Source organism: Protomyctophum bolini (assembly GCF_963924005.1).
Source record: "Protomyctophum bolini genome assembly, chromosome: 14".
NCBI classification, from domain to species: Eukaryota; Metazoa; Chordata; class Actinopteri; order Myctophiformes; family Myctophidae; genus Protomyctophum; species Protomyctophum bolini.
Genome location: NC_137875.1, coordinates 12501745 through 12524745, shown reverse-complemented (window position 1 = coordinate 12524745; position 23001 = coordinate 12501745). Strand labels below are relative to the sequence as shown.

Here is a 23001-nt window from a genome sequence, read left to right as displayed (position 1 = left end):
TAGTCGACGAAATCAACACTGTAAAGATCAGCTTTCCTTAGTTGTTATCCATGTAGTTAGTATGTAAAGGATGAGGATCAATGCCTTCCTCTCCTCTTACCTGCCAGCTCCATCTTCAGCATCCTCCTCTCATCCCTCCTCTGTGCTAAAACCATCTCAACCTCTCCTGAGATCTCCTCTCTTGTTTCATCCCCCAACCTTCTAACCTTGGCTAATCGTCTACTCTAATGTAGTCATTTCTGATATTGTCACTACTAATGAGAATCGTGGCGGCCTCAATTCACCATTTGGCAAACTTCTGATTACCCTGACTGACTAACCAGCAGGCTCTTTCTGCTTTGTGGCGGGTTTATGTTGAACAAGGCGGGACTTGACAAAGGGTGAATTCTACCAACTCTGCCTCCTTTTCTTTCCGTCAGTGCCACCGTTTTGCTTCCAAGCCTTTACAGTATGTCTCACTACCGTCCTATTACATGTTCACTCTCACTCTGGCTGGCACCCTTCTGTCACAAATCACTACAGACACTTTCCTCCATCTGTTCCACCCTGCCTGCACTCTCTTCTTCACCTCTCTTCCACACTGACCTGAGGACCATTCTACGAATGTCTTCTGTTTTTATGTCAGTCAAACATTTTCATGACCAAGGACCCTCAAAAATGATATGTAATTGGCCGTCGACCCCCATCTGAAAATATGTTGTGTCGTCGTCGTCGTCCCCCCCCAGAAGCAAAGATTTTAGTGAAAAACGTTCGCTCTAAAATAATATATATTCAAAGATGCACCACATTTTCACGATTTTTCAAAAATATTAATATTTTTCAATAGCTAAAGCATGACATAATGCTTAACACCAAAAGGGTTTCCCGCCCAAAATGTGTTAAGATAGTTGACCACAGGTATTTAACCTTCACTACATTCTACTCCTTACGGTACATCCTCACTGTTCCACTGTCCTCTCTCTCTTGTTCACGCACACATATTCTGTCTTACTCCTTCTGACTGTCGTTCCTCTTCTCTCCAGTGCATGCCTGCATACGAGAGTATATTCATTATTGTGTGGATAATGAAGTTATACAGTGGCCATATTTCACTGAGGTGTTTTGTTTCCTTTTCCCCATCCAGGCCAACCTGGTGATCAACCCCGCTGCCTTACTGCCCGGCGCCGTGCCTCGTGGGGCCGTCGGCGTGCTTCCGGGCCCGGCCACGGCGGGCTCTTCCTCCGGGGTGTCCAGCTCCAGCTTGACCCCCAGCCCCACGACCCCCGTGAAGACCCCCCAGACGGACGGCAGGGAGGGAGGCACCGGCTTCGAGAGCCCGGTCCAGGTCGCTGCGCTGCAGAGCGCCAACAAGGTGGGTCGGGGAGGAGCTGGCAAGCCTAAAGGTTTTCTGAAAAACCTGTGTTTATGTCAGTGGTGCTCAACCTTTTTCATGCCAAGGACCCCCAGAATTATCTGTATTTGGCCACGGACTCCCATCTGAAAATATGTTGTTCCAGGAACCCCACCAGAAGCAAAAAAAAGTTTGCTCTGAAAGAATATATATTCAAAGATTTGCACCTCATTTTCCCGATTTATCAATATAATCAGACCTACAAGTTCATAGCGCGCCACCGAGTGGTGCGCTATGAACTCTGCCATTGAAATCTGAATATGAAATCTGCCATTTTTCAACACCAAAAGGGCTTCCCACCCAAAATGGGTTATACCAGTGATCACCCGGGGGGGAGGGGGTCCCCAAATTATTACTTACATATTATTTTTTTTCTCTCTCTCTCTCTCTCTCTCTCTCTCTCTCTCTGTGTCCTGGCAGAGTCGTGCCAAAGGCTCGGTGCGCCGGAGGCCCCAGTCCAGAGCAGCGAGGCAGCAGGCTGTGCAGACGTCGGGGGAGGACGTGCAGGAGGACACCCTGGGCCTGGACGAGGACAGACGCGTCCCCTCTCTGTCCCCCATGGCCTCGTCTCCTCAGGTCCAGCCCGCTGTCCGTCCAACTCTAGCTGACACCGCCCTGCCATCTCAACCTCCAGGTGGGCAGGAACCTCTTATCTCCATATTCTAATGCAGTGGTTCCCAAAGTGGGGTCCGGGGGGTCCTTGAGGGAGTTCCAGGGGGCCCCCGGCTAAATTATAGTTTGTAACCAAATGGACCATTATGGGCCTGTAACTCTGAAAGTGTACAAAATGTTTGTACACTGTTAAATTAACATTGATTTTACAATATAAATTGTGGGTCCCAGAGATAGACATGCCATTAAATGGGGGTCCGTAGACTAATGCATGTCAAACAGGGGGTCCTTGAATTTAAACAGGTTGAGAATCACTGCTAGAGCCGTAAGAATCTTCTCTCATGGGAATTTGAATCCTGAAAAGTAACGGTTTTACAAACCCGAGACCACAATAATAATCCCCTGATTGCAATTATTTGAGTCAAACGCAGTAAAAAATTTTCATAATCATTGCAGAAATAGATGATCTGCAGTGCACGCTAGATCGGATAAAAGACAAACATAAAATCCAAATATTCAAAGACAAAAACCGCTACACATGAATCGTTAATCACCAAGTAAACTCCTCAAAATGTTTGCACCTTTTTGCCAGGAGCAGACGCCTGCTGGCAGGTTGCCCAAAACGAGAATGATTACCAGAAGTACATTTTGGGTGATTTTAAATTAGCACATGTTTAGCTGTGTTACTCATTCCACAATTGCACAATACTTACCTACGTTATACCTCGTTTGTAAAGGTGACTAATCGACGATATAAATGATATAAAATACAATAGTAATTACTATCCAAACTTTTTGTGAGGAGAATAAATCAACTAAATGCCATGATTGTGCCAACCCAACAGTAGCTGCTCCAGCCAGACCGTCTGTCCTCACGTTGCCAGTGTCCACACACTCTGGACAGAAGCCTTCTTCTACGGGGAGCAACCACAAGGCCACGCCTCCGCCCCAACCGGACGACCTGTTCGCCTCCGACGGTCTGTTTGGCTCCACGCCTGCCACTAACCACGCCAGGCCCGCTTCCCGAACCGCAGCCAAGAAACCCGTGGCGACGCAGCAGTCGAAGACTGAGACGAGTGCGCTTCCGTCCATCTTCGATGACCACGGCAAGGGCGATCTCTTCCGGAAGGTCAAGCCGAGGTCGACGGTGAAGAAGGCCAAGGCCTCGTCGTCCTTCCTGGAGGAAGACGATGACGACATCTTCGGGGCCCCGGCGCTCACGCTCAACAAAGAAGCCAAGCACAGCGCTGCTCTGACCCAACCAGACATCTTCCAGGTAGGGCAGTGATTCTCCCCAAAAAAGGACCCCATAAATAACAGAGTTACCAAACGTAGCTCCTAACCCTACACTTTAACTGTTAATAGGACTAATCCATTTAATCGATTATAACAAATAATCCATTTTAGTTTAAATAGTACTTGTTATTTTGTTATTTTGGTGCTAACCTTTTGACACACATGTTTAAAACAGACTAATCAAGAAGTGTTTTGGATTATTGTGTGTTTTGTCCCCCAGGATGAAGTTACCTCGGTGCCTAAAGCTCCCAAGAAGCAGAGCGCTCAGTCCCTGGACGACGCCAGCCTGTTCGATACGAAGCAGACCGCTCAGGACGCCAGCCTGTTCGATAAGAAGCAGACTGACGCCAGCCTGTTCGATAAGAAGCAGACTGACGCCAGCCTGTTCGATACGAAGCAGACCGCTCAGGATGCCAGCCTGTTCGATAAGAAGCAGACCGCTCAGGACGCCAGCCTGTTCGATAAGAAGCAGACCGCTCAGGATGCCAGCCTGTTCGATAAGAAGCAGACCGCTCAGGACGCCAGCCTGTTCGATAAGAAGCAGACCGCTCAGGACGCCAGCCTGTTCGATAAGAAGCAGACCGTTCAGGATGCCAGCCTGTTCGATAAGAAGCAGACTGACGCCAGCCTGTTCGATAAGAAGCAGACTGACGCCAGTCTGTTCGATAAGAAGCAGACTGACGCCAGCCTGTTCGATAAGAAGCAGACCGCTCAGGACGCCAGCCTGTTCGATAAGAAGCAGACTGACGCCAGCCTGTTCGATAAGAAGCAGACGGACGCCAGCCTGTTCGATACGAAGCAGACCGCTCAGGACGCCAGCCTGTTCGATACGAAGCAGACTGACGCCAGCCTGTTCGATAAGAAGCAGACCGCTCAGGACGCCAGCCTGTTCGATACGAAGCAGACTGACGCCAGCCTGTTCGATAAGAAGCAGACCGCTCAGGACGCCAGCCTGTTCGATACGAAGCAGACTGACGCCAGCCTGTTCGATAAGAAGCAGACCGCTCAGTCCCTCGACGCCAGCCTGTTCGACGACAACGTTGACATCTTTGCTGACCTGACGCCCAGCGCAAAACCAAAAGACAAGTCCAAGAAGAAGATGGAGACCAAGTCGATATTCGACGACGACATGGGTAAGTACAAGTACAAGTGAAGGGTCGCTTTTAAATATTGTTTCTCCATATTATGCCTTAGATTTGAATACAAACGTTTCGGCAATCCAGCCATAGTCAGTCAAAGGACACTCTTACCCATTCTGTCTACTCAACTCTGCGTCTCAGAGGAAGGCTGTGGTCAGAACCCTGATTCTACCAGTGACATTATCTCTAGGCAGTTTTGGCCATTTCTATTTATGCATGCTAACCCAGTGGTTCCCAAAGTGGGGTCCGGGGAACCCTAGGTTGTCCTTGAGGGAGTTCCAGGTGGTCCCCAGCTAAATGATAGTTAAGAACCAAATGGACCCTTATGGGTCTGTAACTCTGAGAGGACGCTAACGGGTACATTTGGTTCCATTTGTACACTCAGAATTAAATTAACATCGATTCTACAAATGTCTTCTAAATCCGGACAGTTTTCTGAAAAACCCATGTTTCTATGTCAGTGGTTCTCAAAATATTTCGTGTCAAGGACCTCCACGATTTAAAAGAAATAGCAGACCTACAAGCTCGTAGCGGCACTCGGTGCCGCGCTATGAGCTTGTAGATCTGCTATTTTTCATTAGCTAAAGCATAACAATAATACTTTAAAACACCAAAAGGGGTTCCCTCCCAAAATGGGTTAACAGACTATTTCATGTTAATTTTGTCTCCAAAGATGATATCTTCTCGGTAAAACCCGTGACAAAGGCTCCCAGCAAGTCCAGGAAAACCCCAACATCATCATCGCAGGACACGAGCACGGCCGAGGATCCTCCTCCGGCCAACATATTCGACGATCCGCTGAACGCGCTTGGCGGGAACTGAAGCATTCTCCCGTTGTGTACAATTATCGTGCATCAAAATGCTATTTTTTGTCATTTCAAAGACAGAAGGATCTGAAGGACCGAGGATAACACTGTTGATATAATATTTATATGAAATACTGTGGCTTATTCTTGCAAGGAAAAATTAAAAGGAGCAAATGAATGAAAGTGATTTCGATCAGCTTCCAAAAAAAAATCATCTCAAGAATAACAGAATATAGAGCAGTTATGTACTGTCTTAATTTAATATACATGATAGCACTTTATAAGCATTCTATATGCTTACCCTCGAGGCCTGCAGACAGTATGATATACGGTAAATGATTTGTTTCATTATGCTTTTTGTTAGTCCTTTTTGGCTTTGCCATTCTGAGATTCCATGTCTTTGGTTCTGTGCCATAATATCATGTCGCTATGATTGATCCATAATGTTTAATTACCCAGTTAGGCATTTCAAGAACGTTTTTATTAATGATTCATCCATTTCTTAACTTGGCTGTGATGAAAAGGAAATTTGTTTTTAAGTAAAAAGAAAAGAAACATATTTTATCATATCTGAAACGTGTGGTTATTTAGTGTGGTTGCCCTAACAGCGCAACCAGACTATTGTAAATGAGGATACTTTGCTGCGCTACTCCTCCTACACTCGAGCCATATGTCAAAGCGACCGGCTTCATCAGGAATCGTGTGCTTGTATTTTGCTAAGAGATCCATTGTATATTTGCACAGCAAATGCAAAAAGTGTAACCGTTTGTTGCAGAAAAATGTTTTTTTGGGGGGATAAATCCCCTCCAAATTACTTACATGATCACAGGGGTGACGTGACATTCTAATTGGCTAGCAAAAATGTGTGGGAGGGGCCTATATAAGCGATTGTGGCAACCACGCTTTGCAATTTTTCCAAAATTGCGACATTTCTAGTTAAACTTTTTAGTGAATATAGCAGATCTACAAGGTCACAGCGTGTCACATTGCGATGCGTTGTGAGCTTGTAATTGTGCTATTTTCAATATTTTAGAATGTTTCTCATGAAAGGAATGGTTTCGGACATACAAGGTTTATTTGAAAGAGACGATAAAGTATATTTTACTACACCATTATAAAAGCATAATTTGTTATACTATTAAATATCGAATTACTTGTTATTCATATTACAGCATACATTGTATTTTGTAAATTAATATCTTCATTATGAAAGTGTCGCACAATAGTGAATAGATCTACAAGCTCTTTGTCGGCCATTTTCCCAGTTTTTTAAATACAAAAAATCACACCTGTGTAAAGTGAGGGGCGCTCGCCTCTTATACAGCAACATGCATCTCATTCTGGCCAATCACAATTTGCACCCTTACTTTTATCTTCAATGTGTACTTTGCTCAGCCAATCACAAGCCAATGTTTGTTCGTTCATAGGCATATTATGAAGAACCGGTTATCCAGAGCCACCAATCACCAAAAGTGAGTACACCCCTCGCATTTCTGCAAAAAGATAATCTCTTCATGATCACACTGATGCAATGTAAAGTAGTCAGTGTGCAGCTTGGATATCAGTGTAGATTTTATTTAATTCAAGCTTTTCCTACAGCTGCTACTTGGTGATTGACGTATAATATAATTAGAGGACTTTGTTTGGATGAATGGGCTCTCACCTTGCTGGCAAGATGGCTGCGGTCTGAATATGGATAATTGGAACCCATTGAAAGACTGCTGGGGGTCCCTGGACCCCACTTTGAGAAGCAATACCATAGGGTTTAGTAAAATCACCTTTTTAAATGGATTGGTTAGCAAATTCCCACAATTTCACCACAAATTCAAATAAAACCCCTGCATAATCAAAGACTTCTTTAGGGGCGCTAGCCCCTACAATGACAGATCCAAAACCAGAGCAGAACTCACCACGGCACTCAATTAATACAGTTGTAACCACTATATTTCTGGACAATCCCTTTAAAGATGGAGTGCCGTGATATTTTTCCACCCTAAAACATGATCAGGTCTGTCAAGGGTTCAGCCTCCAGGAAGAAACCCTAACAAAGTTAATGCACCATTGCACATAACGACTCCAAGCTGTCTAATGAAGTACTGTCACCTCATAGAAAAATTGTGGCACTCCCTCTTTAAAGGAATTTCTTCAGCCCTACATGTATATATTTTGGCCATTGATTTGACAATAGCCGATCTACAAGCTATAATGTGTCATGATGCGACACATTGTGAGCTTGTAAATCTGCCATTTTCATTATGATTCTTATACATTTAAAAACTTGTGAAACAGGACATTTTGCGTTTAGAGTACAGCCACCTGTTCCAAACCTCCATGGTTGTAGCTCTAAATGGATCCATTTAGAACTAATCTTTTTCACAAAGATGCCACTAAATCCGTTACACCTCTGCAGTTCCAATGAAGCAGCAAGACAATGGATGAATGAACAGAATTTGCGTTAGAAAAATCTTTATTATGCAAACCAACAACATCCATTAAAATTGTATAATATTATGTTCACACACAAGGAATAAAAAGTTCCAAAGCTAAAGGCAGCCCGTCCAGGTACAAAGATTCAGTGCGAGGTGGAAGGGGGTCCAGGTAATATTACATAATGGCACAGCTCGCCTCTGCAGATGAATCCTAGAAAAAGACAACACATTAGACACGTCGATTTAAAACGTTTGAACTGGAATGTTACTCAAAAAGACTGACTAAAACTAAATAAACACCAACATGGACTGATTGACAAGCAATGACCATTAAAATAGCACAGGCAGCACAGCATGGGGGGGGGGGGGGGGGGGGTTATTGTGGGAAACAAAAATAATTCATGGAATGTAAGATAATAAAACCACAGGGAATGAGTTAGTTCTGTTGACATTTTTCAAAAATCTATTACACTTGAGGGGGAAGGGGGCAATGCATGCTGTGAATAGACAATTAAGCAAAGCCCAGCAGCTCGTATGCATACACAAGGCAGGAAGTCCAGTCCTCCTCGCCTATCATACTACAGCAGAGTGCTTGCTTGTCCCCCTGCACTAACCTCAAGACACAGAACACGCGTCACAGATTGATTTCCTTTTCTTTGGCTTCACAGCACGCAGCAGGGGACGGTAAACAGTGGAAACTAGTCAACATTTCAATTGCCAACAACCACCGTCTGTTGTTGATGCCTATAGTCTCGAGATACAACTTCCACAATTTTCAAACGCTTCCGCCTAACAGTCTACTTCGGAAGCTCCGATAAGGAGTACAAAATAAAATGGATGTCCTGTGCCATCTCCCCGGCCATATATTTGTGAATGCCGCACTGTTCTTGTTTGCATAATACTTCTGATCTCAAGAGCAGATGAGTTTCTCTTTTACGGGGCGGAACTACAAACGTAGCATTCGAACATCGTGGAAGAGACAAGTCTGGCTTTAGAGATTAGTTTATGCCCAATGTGTTTACGTTTGGGTGGCTTTATGTGCATGCCTTAATAAATGTAATGGGTCGCATTCAGAGTTGCAAGAGTGCGTTGACATTATTATTTACTTGCTGGATAGCTGAAACGTTTATCTGCCATGTACTGTAACAAATAATAAACAAGAAATGATCAGTCATATTTGTCAGGTGAAACAAGCGCCGTCTCCGCTGTCTCTTCCCCAACTCACTCTTGCCACTTTGAGTGCGCCCCACTACTTTTACAGTATTGTTGATCCGAGTGGATATCAGAGCAGAGCACAGTGGTAATGTATGCATAGTGCTTACCGGTCTCCTTAAACGCTGTACATCATGCCCCTCCATGTACTCCTCGTGGAACATGCCGGTTTCCTCGTCACCCGTCGCCTGGACACACACCACATGGCGCTCCGCTGTCTCCTGCATGTCAGCAGAGAAGGGCAGATACGATCCGGGTTTGTTTTTAACATATTAGGTTAGATAGACTACAAATGATTGCCGAGCGTGTTGTGGCTGCGGCTCACTGCGCCAAGAGATGTGAAATGCGGAGAACAAAGTTTGCATACAGCAATGTATGTGACAAATAATAGGACTTAAGAGATTGTGACATAAAAAGTTTTGGTAATTTCTTTTTGGTTTGTTTTCTGAGCTTAATTGCACCCTAAAAACATTTAGTAGATTTTCTGTAGTTTTCTGGCTCAAACAAGTGCTCTGATTTGCCTGTGGTATGTGTGGTAAAACTCCACAAATCCTTATGACTTAGGGATTTGCCAGCAGATGTCACTGTTGAGGCATGTTTTCCTCTTCATTGCAGCTCAAAAGTGTGCAATTATAGTTTTAGATATTTTAGCAGTGAGCCCAGTGTCTGATAAACACTGGGCTCACTTCCTTCCTGGACTACAATTCCCATAATGCTTTGGTGCACTGCTCCTCCTTGTGGATAGGGAGAGGGCTGCCTTACTGAGACAACATGTAGTCCAGGAAGGAAGTGAGCCCAGTGTCCATGACATCAGAGACACTGGGTTCACTGCTAAAATATCTAAAACCACAAAGACCCCCAGGAAAGTGTTAAATCTTCTAAACGTCATTAACATATATATTTTTTGCAAAAAGGATGAAGTGAACGTTTTAACCTTACCTCCTGGTCAGGGGTGAGGAGGATCACCCTTACATCAGTGACTGGACCCCAGCTTGTGTGACCCTGCATGACCATGTTCCCAAGGTCAGTCTCCACCTCTGCATCTGCTGCCCAGATCTGACACACACACACACACACACACACACACACACTTTACTCTTAACTTTACTTAATTTGCAAGATGTCCACGCAATTAGATAATGTGACCAATGTTAGCCTGTTAGGACTCTTATGGTACCAACATCAATACAGCATGGAATTGTGGACAAAAATAATAGACCTTGATATGAAAAGAGTTGAAAACCACTGGGTTAGAACTTAGAAGAGACTACTCTGAGCATCAGTACAGTAGAATGTACAGTGAGTGTCAGTACAATGATGTACAGTAGAATGTACAGTAGAACTTACAGTGAGCGTCTGGCCTCCGTGCAGGACACAGGAAGGAGGGATGTGGAAGGACACATTTGCCAAGCTGGGGTGAGTCCTTCTGACCACCCATCCCCCTAGTGGCTGCTCCTGGAAATGTCAGCAGGCGACTAGGGGTTAACACAAACCAACTAGACAAAATTGAACCCAATACATTACTTATTTTCTAAAAACAAGGTTTGTAACGTTTAAACATTCATAATCAGAGACCAGGTAGCCGAGATGTCGCATCCCTAGTTCCAACTTTCGTATGGTTGCACCGATATGGAAATTCTTGGCCAATACAGATGTTTAAAATATCAATTTAGCAGTATGGTTGCACCGATATGGAAATTCTTGGCCAATACAGACAACAATTTAGCAGATGCCGACAAGTATACAGATTTTTTCCCCCTTTTGTGCCAGGGGAAACAAATGCACACCAACGTAGCCAATGCAAAAATTTATACTTATCAACAACAGATAAAGATTGGCTACTGCCATCGGTTAATGTCAGTTTTATTTGCACATACAAACGGCAAAATATCAGATACAGATATGTGGTCAATACATTGGCGCATCGCTAGTTGTAACCATATGGCGCAAAATCCACACAACAGTTGACAGAGCATCTTACTGTGTCAGAGTTGTTCCTCAGTACGACGTAGTTGCCTTCCACGTCGACGTCATCGATACTGACGGGACCGCAGGCCGTGGAGTTGGTGGACATCTTGTAGGCTGGCGCACCACCGCTAGATTCCTCCATCTTGCGTTTCTTCCCCTTCAACCTACGCGCACCATGGGCGTGTGTCCGCGCCACCGCCGAGTGCTGGGCGGGGCTCGGCGACAGCTGCAGTCTGTAAGACATGGGAACGTGTCATGTGAGCTTGTACAGTAGATCTGCCCTTTTCTGAGAGAGACAACCAACCCTAACCTCACAAAAACTATGCCCAACTTAACCCTAACCTGTAAAACAAAAGCCCCATCAGCGACCATCGACTCCCACGCACACTCAGCAAAAAAAAGTCTCCAGCGACACGTTGTAGAGCGGCCATTTTCTTGGCAGTATGTTATGTTTAGTCCTAGTTTTAGTCATCATAGCCTAGTTTTGATTTTGTTTGTCAAGATGGTCACATATTTCGGCAGGTCACCAATTTCACCACATCGCCAGGCTGGAGCAATTGAGTGCGAGCGAGCAAGTGTTCTAATACCCGAGATTCTGGCTATTCGAAGTTGGCTTAGGGTTAAAGATCATTACTTCAGCTCCTCTCCCTCCAGGGTCAGAGGTCATTACCTCTGCTCCTCTCCCTCCAACATCTTGCGGTAGGCGTTGATCTCCATGTCCAGCGCCAGCTTGACGTCCAGCAGGCTCTCGTAGTCTTCCAGCTGGCGGAGCATCTTGGCCTGCATGCCCTGCATGTCCTGTTCCTTCTGGGCCAGCCTCTGGCTCCACAGCTCCCTCTCTCTGTCCAGGACCCGCTCTAAGTCCTGGACCCGGCCCTCCAGGGACGCTTTCTGCACACAGAAGAATGGATGAGTTGCATTTCAAACGTCAAAATAAAGAAATCAATGTCCAAAAAGGAGTAGGATAAAGTATTAAACTCCTACCCCCCCGTTTTTCCAATGCAAGTACTCACGGATAATAGAGGGTATGCGCATGCATAAAGTGAGTGGCAAAGTGAGTTTAACGTTGAAGGACATTTAAATGCAGTCAGATAGGACTTTTCTGTTTGAATGCATTGGCTGTCAAGGCCAGAAAGTTGTTTTGCCAATCGGTAGGCGTTCCCACATAACGTCCGGGTACGATGAGTCACACATTTTAAAATGCATTTACAACCCAAGTATCTCTACTGCAGGGGTGCCCACACTTTGACCTGAGAGCTACTTTGAAAATGCCTGTCTCAACAAGACCTACTGAAAAAAGATTATACCATTGCTGAAAATAGTTTGAATATGGAAAATTATATTCCATATTTATACATACTGGTGTTACATTTAAGTCAAATGCACTTGAAATGGAGAAATGGAATAGATAGTTTTTTGTATTTAATACGTAATGCTACGAACACGTGTGCACAGCAACACTCTTGAAAACAAAATATTGCTTTGTGGGTTTGAGCTGACAGGCCCTTTTTGATCAATGAATCAAGTCACCTTAATTCAAGTGGCAGATGCCAAAAATATATGTTTTTTTAATACGTTTTTTTAGGGGCATGTCATGTGATCTACTGGTAGATCACGGTCTACCTTTTGGGCACCCCTGCTCTATAAAAACATTTCTAAAATGATGCAGTTTTGAAAAACAGGAAAATTGAAATACTTTGGCTGAGCTACTAAGTCTAATGTAGCGTGCGCCGTGCACTAGTATGATGTTTTGCATACAAATAATGTCCCAGATTTACAACTATTTCCGCCTATCCTGGTTTAGGCTACCAACCTCTTTCTGGTAGAGCTGCAGCTGTGTGCTGAGGGTCTCCACGCGGACCTTGGTTGTGGTCAACTCATCCTGGGTGGCGTTGACGGCATCGCCCTTCCTCAACGCAGTCTGCTGGGCGTTCTCCAGCTGCGGTACGCAGAGCGTTGGAAGCAAACATGCAGTATATATATACACACACACACACACACACACACACACACACACACACACACACACACACACACATCAATGATTGCTTCTGAAACACTCAAAACTAAAATACATTTGTGTGTGTGTGACAAGATGGGATTCATATGATCATTGATCATTTTAGCAGGGAAACAGACATGATACAGTCAGTCTTCCTTTACACAGACTCTCTGGCCTAGGTTTCACTTCTTAAAGGACAACTTTGTTTTTTTTTCCACCAAGGTTCATGTTCTAGGTTGTATAGAGAAAGTATGAGATGAGTGTTTTTTTCATTTGCCGCTTTCGTTTTAGCAATATTTGACAAAATGTTATGTCATTTACTTTAGTCCTACTAGACCCCAGGAAATTACATGTGGCCACAAAACATCATGGGATCTGATGGGGGGGGATACTAGGGAGATACGGTGTGTTGTAGGCTCAATATGTCAGTTTGTCACCTCCAACCTAAAACATGAACCCGTTTGAAAAACAAACAAAGTTGTCCTTTAACGTTGCCGTGTGTTTACCTTGGCATTGGCAGTTACAGTACTATGTCTGTGTGTGTATGTGCCTGCACGTCTGCGCTCGTGCGTTTTCTGTGCACGTGTGTGTGTGCGTGTCTCTCGTACCTTGGCATTGAAGTTGCGTTCCAGCTCCTCTTTGTACTGACCGATCTGTACATCGTGCTCCTGGCGGAGCTGCTGCATGGCTTCGGCCAGCTTGGTGTCAAACTCTGCACGCCTTCCTGAATCCACCTCCACCAGGCGGCTTTCATGCTTACGCCGGATCTCGTGAATCTCCTGCACGCACACAATGGAAATAATCAGATGATGCTGCAATGTCCTCCCGTCCTACCACAAGTGGCCCAGCTCACTCCTCATGCATTGAAGGAGGAAACATGAGCCCAGTTCAGGGCTCTCCCCAGGTTGGCAGAGGGAGAGTAGCTCCCAGGATTACAGCACTACAATTGGCACCGGGTGAAAAACAATGAGTTACAAACATCGTGAGACAGAAATTTAAATAGGAATGGCCCTACCAACTGCTGCTTGTCAAGACAACCATACCATCTGTAATATGGAGATAACTTGCAGAACGCGTGAGTCACAACTCCAACTCCCAGGTCCGACACAGCGGCCATGCCCGGCGAAACTGCCCTCTCGCACGGCAGGAAAATAATTACACACTGGATGGAATCTCTGACAGCTAGTTTGTAAACGATACATATAGTTTGAGGTAAATGTCATGTTTTGTTGCGGAATCTGTATTATTTTTATACCTGCAACAGCTAGTTTTACATTGTCGCATTTGAGGGAGACAGCTTTCTGTGGCGTAGATTCAGAAATGAGCATGCCCAAATATAGTCTATGCAGACGTCAGAATTATGCCAGAACTGGCCAACAGGGGCCCTGTCCAGAGCCCGGGCAGAGGCCTTTTTGGGGTGGCCTTTGGTGGGTTGGAACCAGTGGCGTGCACAGATAGACACTAGGGGGTGCTAGAGCACCACCTGCCCTTGCCCTCTGGACAGCAATGTTCCCTTTTGAAGTATACAGTATGTGGACCATGGTGACATTGATCAATTCTTGATAATTTATTTATGCCCCAAAATCTATAAATCTCACATTAAGGCAACCGGACGGTTCCACGCGCACTTTTCACTTGAGCTCCTGCACACATGTCTGTGCACGCCACTGGTTGGAACGCGTGTGTTGAATTTGAAGTCGGTGGGGCGAACGTTTCTTGAGTTACATGCATTACAACAGTACACACAGACAAACAGACTTGGTCCATTTATAGTTAGATTTAGAAAATGTATGGACATTTTTCAACATGGAAACAATTGACGATTATGCAAAAATAACTGCGATTGTCTTAAATAATTGCAATTAGTCGATGATGTAATACTGGTGACAGACAGGCGTACCTCCTTGCCGATGTTTCTCTCGAAGTCGAGCTGCTCCTTCATGGTCTGCATCTGGTTCTCAATGTCAACCCGCCTCAGCATCTCAGAGTTCATCTGGGTCTTGGTGTCCGCCAACACTGCATCCAACTAACACACGTAACACAATCAATACACGTAACGCAATAAAATTAGTTATTTATTTATTACCAAGCATCTTTAAAAATGTTAGCAATAGGTTCAGGTTTTGAATAATCTTTGTTTTTTTATGTACTAAAAGAGTGGGGGGGGGGGGGGGGTTAAGAGTGAGCTAATGAAAGTAAGTCAATGAGGAGCATATTTTGAATTATCAATTTCTACTTTTACTTTCTTGTCCACATTTGGAACAGGCATGTACACAACCCAACCTCTGCAAAAGTGCTCTTACCCTTTAACAGCACTAGGGAAAGTTGGTAAAAGAAAAATACATTACATACATGTTTCTGCTGAGCTTGGAGTTCATCAACGTCAGTGGTCAACCTCTTGGTCTTCGCTAGCTGGGTGCTGTAGTCTGCGTCCTTCTGGTTGAACGCTTCCTCCAGATTCCTCCACTGAGTCAGAGCATGAGCCAGGTCGCCCTCCTTTTTCTGGTTCCTGAGAAAAAAACAATTCATTGTAAATCGGCTATTTTTGGTGAAGAGACTTTGGCCTCTTTGCCACCGGAGTTGAAATGGTTCGGTTCTTCGAACCATTAGCACCATTTGTATTGTATAAATCACACAAATGTGCTTTTTTTGTTGCAAACTGTTATTTAATTTTAATCAGTTTTTCTTTTCACATTAATGATACGCAACGTTGTTCACCATGTTTAGTTCATGGAACATTGAAAGTTACTAATGTCGCGTGGAGAGGAAGTCTGGAGCTGTTGCCCCCGCAACCCGACTTTAGATAAGCAGTTTAAGATGGATTGATGGAACGTGCCATTTGCAAACTGTTAATACATTCACCTGGCTCTGAGCTTGGTGAGCTCCTCTGACAGGTTTCCGACCTCCATCTGCATCCGGGCCCGGTCGTTTGCCGTCTCGTCCAGGGACTTGCGAGCGTCGGCCAGCTCCGTCTCGTAGAGCCGCCGCACGGTGCTCAGCTCCCGGGTCTTCGACTCCTCTGTCTCGTCGAGGAGCAGCGCCATGGACGACCTGACATGCAAAAACAAACTAGTCACTCCAGGCTACTAGGTTCAAGGTTCGCTTTATTGTCCCTTGCGGGAAATTGGTTTGCAGCCAGATCATAGTAAAGAAATACACACATCATCATTCAATACAATCTAAGAACAGGGCACTAGAGACAGAGAATTCATGTTTACTGCTTGGCCTCACCCCTAAAACACACTTACTAGCGCATTTTGATAGGTTGAGATGGACTTAAGGCCACCTTATACCATATCACAATATCCAAAATCAGACAATATCAGTCTAATATCATGATATGGACATAATATTGATACTAGGGATGTCCCAATCACGTTTTTCTTTTGGTGATTGTCCCCCCGATTTCTGATCACGTGATCGGAACAACCCTAGTTTTCAATCAATCTCACCTCTGGCTCTCCAGCTCGATGGAGCGCTGGATGTAGTTGGCGAGGCGGTCGTTGAGGTGCTGCAGCTCCTCCTTCTCCTGGACTCGGGAGAGACGAGCTGGGCTGATCCCGGTGCCGGACGGGGAGGAATGGGAGGACGCACGGCCACCGGAGGACCGGGGAGCGGAGCGCGAAGAGCGACCGCTGGAGGTGAACGGGGTGGAGGTGGAGGAGGGCGAGGAGGCCATGATGAGATGGCGATGGTGCTACACCTGCAAGCGGTGAAACCACAAAACACTTTAGAACGTGTTAAAAACCAGTGGTGGAAAAAAGTAGGCCTACTCATATTTCTTACTTAAGTTTAAGTATAAATACTGCAATGTAGAAATAGTTGTAAGTTAAAGTCCGGAATTAAACATTTACTTGAGAAAAAAGTACAATATATTGGCATTAAAATGTACCAAAAGTATTAAGTAGCCTACTCATTATGAGGAATGTCCCATTTTAGTTTCAGAAGTTTTCAAATGTATAGAAATATTTTGAAAATGGCAGATCTACAAGCACAATATGCCGCATCACAACACTGAGCTTGTAGATCGGCTATTTTCAAATGGCGAAATAATTTAACTCTTTATGGTTAATGAGCTTCATGTCACGCTCTCAAGACTCAGTTAAAGACCTATAAGGGTCCATATGGTTACCAAACTCTCCATCATTTAGCTGGGGACCACCTAGAACCCCTCAAGGACCACTGGACTGACCACTGGTTGAGAACCACTCTAACGCCATGGATGGACCACCAGAGCTATATGATGCTACAGCTTGGCTTGCTACATCCTACACCGGCAGCGGTTCACTTCACACACAAAATACAGGTTAGAACGTCAGAATTCACAAAACTTAAACTAATAACGCTGAGTTTCTGCTGAATATCAAACCCAAAACGACATGCTAGTGCTCTAGTCCGCCGCTAGCCTTGGTGATATGATAAAAGACACTCAAATAACGCATTATAGATGCATTTATATCGAGTTTTTACTTTCGTAACTGCGGTAGTATTGGCCTGCACCGCCAATGCTTCGTGCACAGTCACCAGTACAGCCCGTGGCTTCTCCGTGTATGTACAAAAACATATATGATTATGATGTGCTTAACCGGTTCCCCCAAGATAACTCGGCCGTCGGAGTCTTTATGCAATGTATTAGTCCATATTATGTAATATGTATGAGTTTTAATCTCGTTTGTGGCCGAACAAAGTTTATTCCCTCTCGTTTACTTCCCGTTTACATCGCGTGTAATTCCGGGTTTCACCGGAAGCTCCCCCTCGAGTCACCGCCGCCCTTTGAGGACTATATGGGGAGCGTTCGACAGAATCCGAAACAGACGTGATTAAAACACTTCTCTTATTGGGAAAATACGGACTAATACGTTGCACAAAGACTCCGAAGGGCAAGTTAACATTTCGGCGCAACCGGTTTTATATTATAACAAGTTAATGGATATTAATTTGTTGCAACAGCAAATCTGGAGCAGCAGAGTCGACTCTTAATAGAGCGCGTTTACAAACACGACCCCAAACAATCGAAGCCCCTTTACGCAAACAAAACCCGCGGCTGAAATGATAATATTATGTGGAATTTAATGTACTCACAGAAACAGTTGTAGCCTACAGAAACGCTGTGGTATTATTATTGTAGCGGCCGGTTGGGGAGTAGGGACCACAGGACACTCAGCTCAGCTGATACAGATAGAGGCGCAGAATCAGCAGATAACAGTGAATGGATGGAGAGGGTACACGTCACCAACACGAGACTGCATTTAAAGGGCGACGCAGGTGCGTGGAAGAGATTGACTGATTGATTTATTGATTGATTTTATTCACAGTATATGTAGAATGGGCAGTGGTGGAAAAAAGTACTCACATGTTTTACTTAAAAGGATCCCTGGCTAATAAGACAAATAAACCAAACATTATAGTGCCCTCTACAACAAAATAATTATAAATGAATGACACCTTAAATATTTTATTTATTTCATAAATAGAGAATCTTTCACTCAATAGGAACTGCTCCTGCTCCAAGTTGATGATGTCATATGCCCATATGTAATTCTCCAATACTATTAATAAATACTTCAATCAATCAATCAATCCAATTACGATGGGAGCAGTTCCTATTGAGTGAAATATTCTCTATTTATTAAAGAAATACAATATTTAAGGTATTTTTATTTATTTATTTTTAGTTATAGAGGGTAGTATAGTATATAGTAAAGTATAATGCTTTAAGGCATATTTGTCTTATTAGCCAGTATCAATACTGCAATGTACGTAGATGTGCAAATTTTGGTTCTGAGATGTAGGCCTAGTGGAGCAGAAGTAAAATAATTGGAAATTGGAAATACTCAAGCAAAGTACAAATACGTACAAAGCATTGCACATCAGCCAGCCTGGCTTCAGTGGCTTGCATTGCATAATGTGATGCTGGCTCCAAAACTGTGGAATGCACTCCCAATCTTCCGCCGTAGTCTGAAAACCCACCTTTTCAGACTCCATCATGGCCCATAGCACTTACCCTACCCACTTAGACACTTATAGCATGTTATGTAGACAGCACTATATTGCATTGTATGTAGTCATAGCACGTCATAGTACATATGTATAGCATAGCATAGTATAGTATACATGTATAGTTTATATGTATAGTTTCATTATATAGATATTCCACTGTTACTTTCTTAGCTTACGCATGTTTCATGATAAATGCTTTTTATGTGATGTATTCCCATGCTTTTTTGTTCTTGCTTAATGTAAATAACTCTGGATTAAGAGCGTCTGCTAAATGCCTAATTGTAAATTGATGCAAATCTCAATTTACTTATAGTTACTAGCGACTTTGATTATTATTACAAAGCGTACATTAACCACTTCAGCCCTTTCAGCGATTTGAAAACAGCAGCTCTGCAAGCTCACAATGTGACTTGTAGATCTGCTATTTTCAATAGATTTGTTGAAATTAGACATTCTGCGTAATACTTTTTCTTTTGGTACATTTTGAATTACAGACTTGTATTTGTATTAAAACAGAGTATTTCTACATTGAAGTATTGATACTTTAATAACTAATAAGTAAAACAAATTGAGTACTTTTTCCAGGAATACGAGCACTGTATTTATATTTTATTTGGCACAGGTAGGGCAGACTGGGTGCAAATGAGCGTCTATACTGACATCTGCTGGACACACCTTGTACAACAAACTACCACACACACACGCACACAATTTATTTTTGACCCTAAAGGCTTTCCGTATTGAGGAAGCGTTTCCTGTAATGTAATGTAAACATGAGCAGTGAGCACACTTATATATCCAGTCAGTCAGTCAGTGGTGAAGTAACGTTACATCAGTGGTGACCAGGAGAATCCAGGAGACATTTCATTGTGTGCAAATAAAACTTATTATATTATAGTGATGATGGAAGCTCAATTGAGCAACGCCAACCCTCACATCTTCTCTCGCTCTGCCGACAGACAGCTAACGGGTGATGACGAAGATGAAGATGTGCACGATCCCATCGACCAGAGAGAGATATTCGATATCCTTCTTATGATCATCAAACTACAATCTGTTATTATTATCATCTAGCATGCATGCGTGCTATTCTATTGTACTGGTTTTAAAGCGGCCATGGCTAATCAGTTAACGATGTTAATGATTATTATAGTAATTGTATTATTTTACAATATATCATATTATTGACATGATCCGATGATCGGAATAACTTGTTATAATGTAAGTGTATATTGTGTAGCCTATTATATTGATATGGTCAGGTGTATAATGATTTGATATGATATATTGATTTGATCAGGTTAGTAGCTAGCCCCTCTCGGAACCCTACATTCGGGTTCTGCTTGCGGGGCTAGTTAGTAGCCTATATCGATCTGGTCAGGTGTGAATATAGGTGGCAGGCAGCAGTTTGTCTTTTATAGAGACTTGTTATACAAAAATAAGTTGTCTCGACTCTTCTTGGCTATAATCTGGTTCATAAAAATGATAACTGGTAATAATCAGTAAATAGTAGCCTAAGTGAAGTCTGTTTATCATAACCTTCATGGTGTCATACTAGCCGCAATTTGCAACTTTTATAATGGGATGATGTAAAGTTGCAATACCCTCCATTGACTCCCAGTCCCTACTCATCCAAATTGCGTTAGCGATCTGCTTGTATTAAACGAAGTTAAACTCACCAACATTGCAGCTCTAGGCCAAGCTTGAATTATCCTCTTTCAAACTGCCAAGCTTTTGTTTCATAAAAATCCAGCGTAGACCTGTTATCAGCTACTTTCTGTCAAGAAATTCTGTGCAGGTGATTCTTTTTCCAAGTGCTGGAGTTTGGACTTTGGAAGCATGCATTTCTATGAATGGGATTATGGGAAACAGTCCATGTTAGTGACAGGATATCCTCTGTTGTAATGTCCCCTCAAGAAGCAATATTTTATTATTTTCGTAGTGTTTATTCTTTTTCCTTTCTTTGAATAAACCAAGAAGCGTTAAAGAATTGTGAAAATATATAGCAGATAGTGAGCTTGTAATTGCGTTTTAATTGTGTTTGCCTATAATGACATGCCCAAAAATTGGGATACATTATGAATTGACGTCTTTATTCAATTATCAGTTTTAATAAATAATCAATTACTTTGACTAGTTTCATCGTCATGTCAGCATTTACATCTTTAACTGGATTACATCTGATCAAATCCATCAACGACCCCGAACACCCACTGTCTCTGGAAGAACTGAATGTGGTGGAGCAATGCAGAGTCAAGGTCTGTCTGTCTGTCTGTCTGTCTGGTGATAAGAATTTAGCGACCTGCTCACTCCGTTCGGGCCTCTCCCCAGGTTGGCAGAGAGAGAGTAGCGCCCAGGATTACAATTTAGGCAATTGGCACCGGGTGAAAAATGGGATACATAATCGTGGGATAAAAATGTAAAGGGGAAAGAGGTTCTGCAGCACTGGCCCACTACAAACGGGCTCTTCATTTAGTTTTTTTTTAACAAATAAACAACAGCTGTACTGTGTCATATCTCTCTCTCTCTCAGGTGAATGATACAGAGGGCTCAGTGGATGTAGAGTTCACTCCCACCATCCCGCACTGTAGCATGGCGACGCTCATTGGCCTGTCAATCAAAGTCAAGCTGCTACGCTCCCTGCCGGACAGGTTCAAAGTATGTGTGTGTGTGTGTGTGTGTGTACACACACATTGGTGTGTTAACAGAATATAAGCTTGTGCAGCCTGTAGACTAACAGGTACATTTATGTACTTATGTAAAGTTTAGTAAAGTGTATTTTTGTTGTGTTAAATAACTGATTTTATCCAATCGGGACAGAGAGTTCAGGACAGGATAAACAACTGCATTTTTTAGGAGTTTATATCAGTTACAGCACAAGATCAAATGCACAGACCTGCTGTCTGGAAATCTGAAATCAATTGTAAATGCTTGCTTTGCTGTCCATTAGTAGTGCGTTTGGTTCTTCCTCAGATTGACGTAAACATCACGCCAGGGACGCACGCCACAGAGGATGCAGGTAAGAAACACAATATGATTCTTATATACTGCATACACACCCTGTGGGGGTGTGGAACGCGTGTGTGGAATTTGAAGTCGGTGGAGCGGTTAGACATACACACCTACAGAGACTTGGTGCATTTATAGATAGATATCATCATCATTTTTCGACCACGGTTCGAGATCATGGATTTCACAATGCCATGCCAGACTTCCCGGTCCTTCATTGCCATCCCCAGTTCCTGCTTACTGATGCATGTGTCCCTAGCAATGGCATCAGGGAACGACAGCTAGTGATTCAGGGCTGGAGCCAGGCTAGTGTCTCGGAGCCATAGAGTGGAATCGGCTCGACGGTCGTCCTAAATAGATAGATATGCAGTAGATAGTAATTCCCTACATTCTGTTATTATTAATTGAATATACATTTAGATTATAATTCTCCACGTTGTGTGTTCTTTCTTCAGTGAACAAGCAGTTGGCAGATAAAGAGAGAGTAGCAGCAGCTCTGGAGAACGCACAACTTCTGGAGGTGGTCAACCAATGCCTGACGGCGAACCACCACCAATGACAACTGCATGCCAGTGAGATCTGGGGAACTCTTACCTTCAAGAGATGGTCAACCAATGGCTGACAACCAATGCGTCGGTGAACAACCAATCATCTCTGAGAACCCAGGATCCACTCGTTTTCACCGCTTCAGTTTTAACTATAGTCTCTGTGCATTACTGTGTCCCATGGCGTCGTTTCAGAAGCATAATAAAGGATAACCACATACAGTTTGTACATGGATTTTTCTGTCTGTCTAAATATCTACATGCATAAAATAATATGTAATAGTCAATGCACATTTTGACATTGTGTTTTGTGACTGAGCAATGTTCCCGCAATGTCATTCACTTCACTTGTATTACATAGTCTTATGTGTACCCATGTACAAGTCTCAGAACAGCGCCCGCTAAGCATAGTGGAAGCAGAAAGTCCCTGGTTCGATTCCCGGCCTCTGTGTCGATGTGACCCTGAGCGAAGGAATTGCAATATTTATATACTGTATTCTTTATATTTAATTCATAATTCCAATGCAACTTGTGTGGTTTACCTTAAAACGTTTTGATTGATTGATTCATTAACAGATTGGAGAATTACAGTA

At 43.4% G+C, this 23001-nt stretch overlaps 3 protein-coding genes across 8 annotated transcripts in view; 2 read left to right on the top strand and 1 right to left on the bottom strand.

The window, feature by feature from the left end:
• The window catches only part of washc2c (WASH complex subunit 2C), a 31319-nt gene extending 25507 nt beyond the window's left edge, over nucleotides 1-5812 (top strand). For 5 of the 6 annotated variants that reach the window (XM_080781493.1, XM_080781494.1, XM_080781491.1 and 2 more), the window contains 5 exons: nucleotides 1124-1351; nucleotides 1811-2024; nucleotides 2848-3278; nucleotides 3519-4431; nucleotides 5111-5812. In XM_080781493.1, coding sequence (XP_080637619.1) covers nucleotides 1124-1351; nucleotides 1811-2024; nucleotides 2848-3278; nucleotides 3519-4431; nucleotides 5111-5259 — 1935 coding nt within the window. In that variant the 3' untranslated portion in view covers nucleotides 5260-5812. The remainder of the gene's footprint in view (nucleotides 1-1123; nucleotides 1352-1810; nucleotides 2025-2847; nucleotides 3279-3518; nucleotides 4432-5110) is intronic. The other variant, XM_080781492.1, reaches the window with a different exon arrangement.
• Nucleotides 5813-7804: 1992 nt separating this feature from the next.
• On the bottom strand, nucleotides 7805-16533 carry LOC308328274 (lamin-B3-like; the record flags this gene model as incomplete). Its single annotated transcript, XM_080782045.1, has 12 exons — nucleotides 7805-7883; nucleotides 8995-9105; nucleotides 9824-9940; nucleotides 10232-10339; nucleotides 10866-11085; nucleotides 11523-11743; nucleotides 12666-12791; nucleotides 13463-13633; nucleotides 14755-14880; nucleotides 15207-15363; nucleotides 15717-15905; nucleotides 16307-16533. The coding sequence occupies 12 exons, from the start codon at nucleotides 16531-16533 to the stop codon at nucleotides 7848-7850; spliced, it is 1809 nt and encodes a 602-aa protein (XP_080638171.1). The 3' UTR covers nucleotides 7805-7847.
• Nucleotides 16534-19604: 3071 nt separating this feature from the next.
• Nucleotides 19605-22627, top strand: ciao2b (cytosolic iron-sulfur assembly component 2B). Its single transcript, XM_080781380.1, has 5 exons — nucleotides 19605-19880; nucleotides 21035-21112; nucleotides 21387-21512; nucleotides 21828-21873; nucleotides 22319-22627. The coding sequence occupies exons 1-5, from the start codon at nucleotides 19755-19757 to the stop codon at nucleotides 22420-22422; spliced, it is 480 nt and encodes a 159-aa protein (XP_080637506.1). The 5' UTR covers nucleotides 19605-19754; the 3' UTR covers nucleotides 22423-22627.
• Nucleotides 22628-23001: the final 374 nt, after the last annotated feature.

What these genes read in the sequence shown, in the direction of transcription:
- ciao2b (XM_080781380.1), top strand. Translation starts at nt 19,755, where the DNA reads ATGATGGAAGCTCAATTGAGCAACGCCAACCCTCACATCTTCTCTCGC. An exon ending in ACCAGAGAGAGATATTCGAT is followed by an intron (nt 19,881 to 21,034) that starts ATCCTTCTTATG and finishes ACTGGATTACAT; the next exon opens with CTGATCAAATCCATCAACGA. An exon ending in GCACGCCACAGAGGATGCAG is followed by an intron (nt 21,874 to 22,318) that starts GTAAGAAACACA and finishes TTCTTTCTTCAG; the next exon opens with TGAACAAGCAGTTGGCAGAT.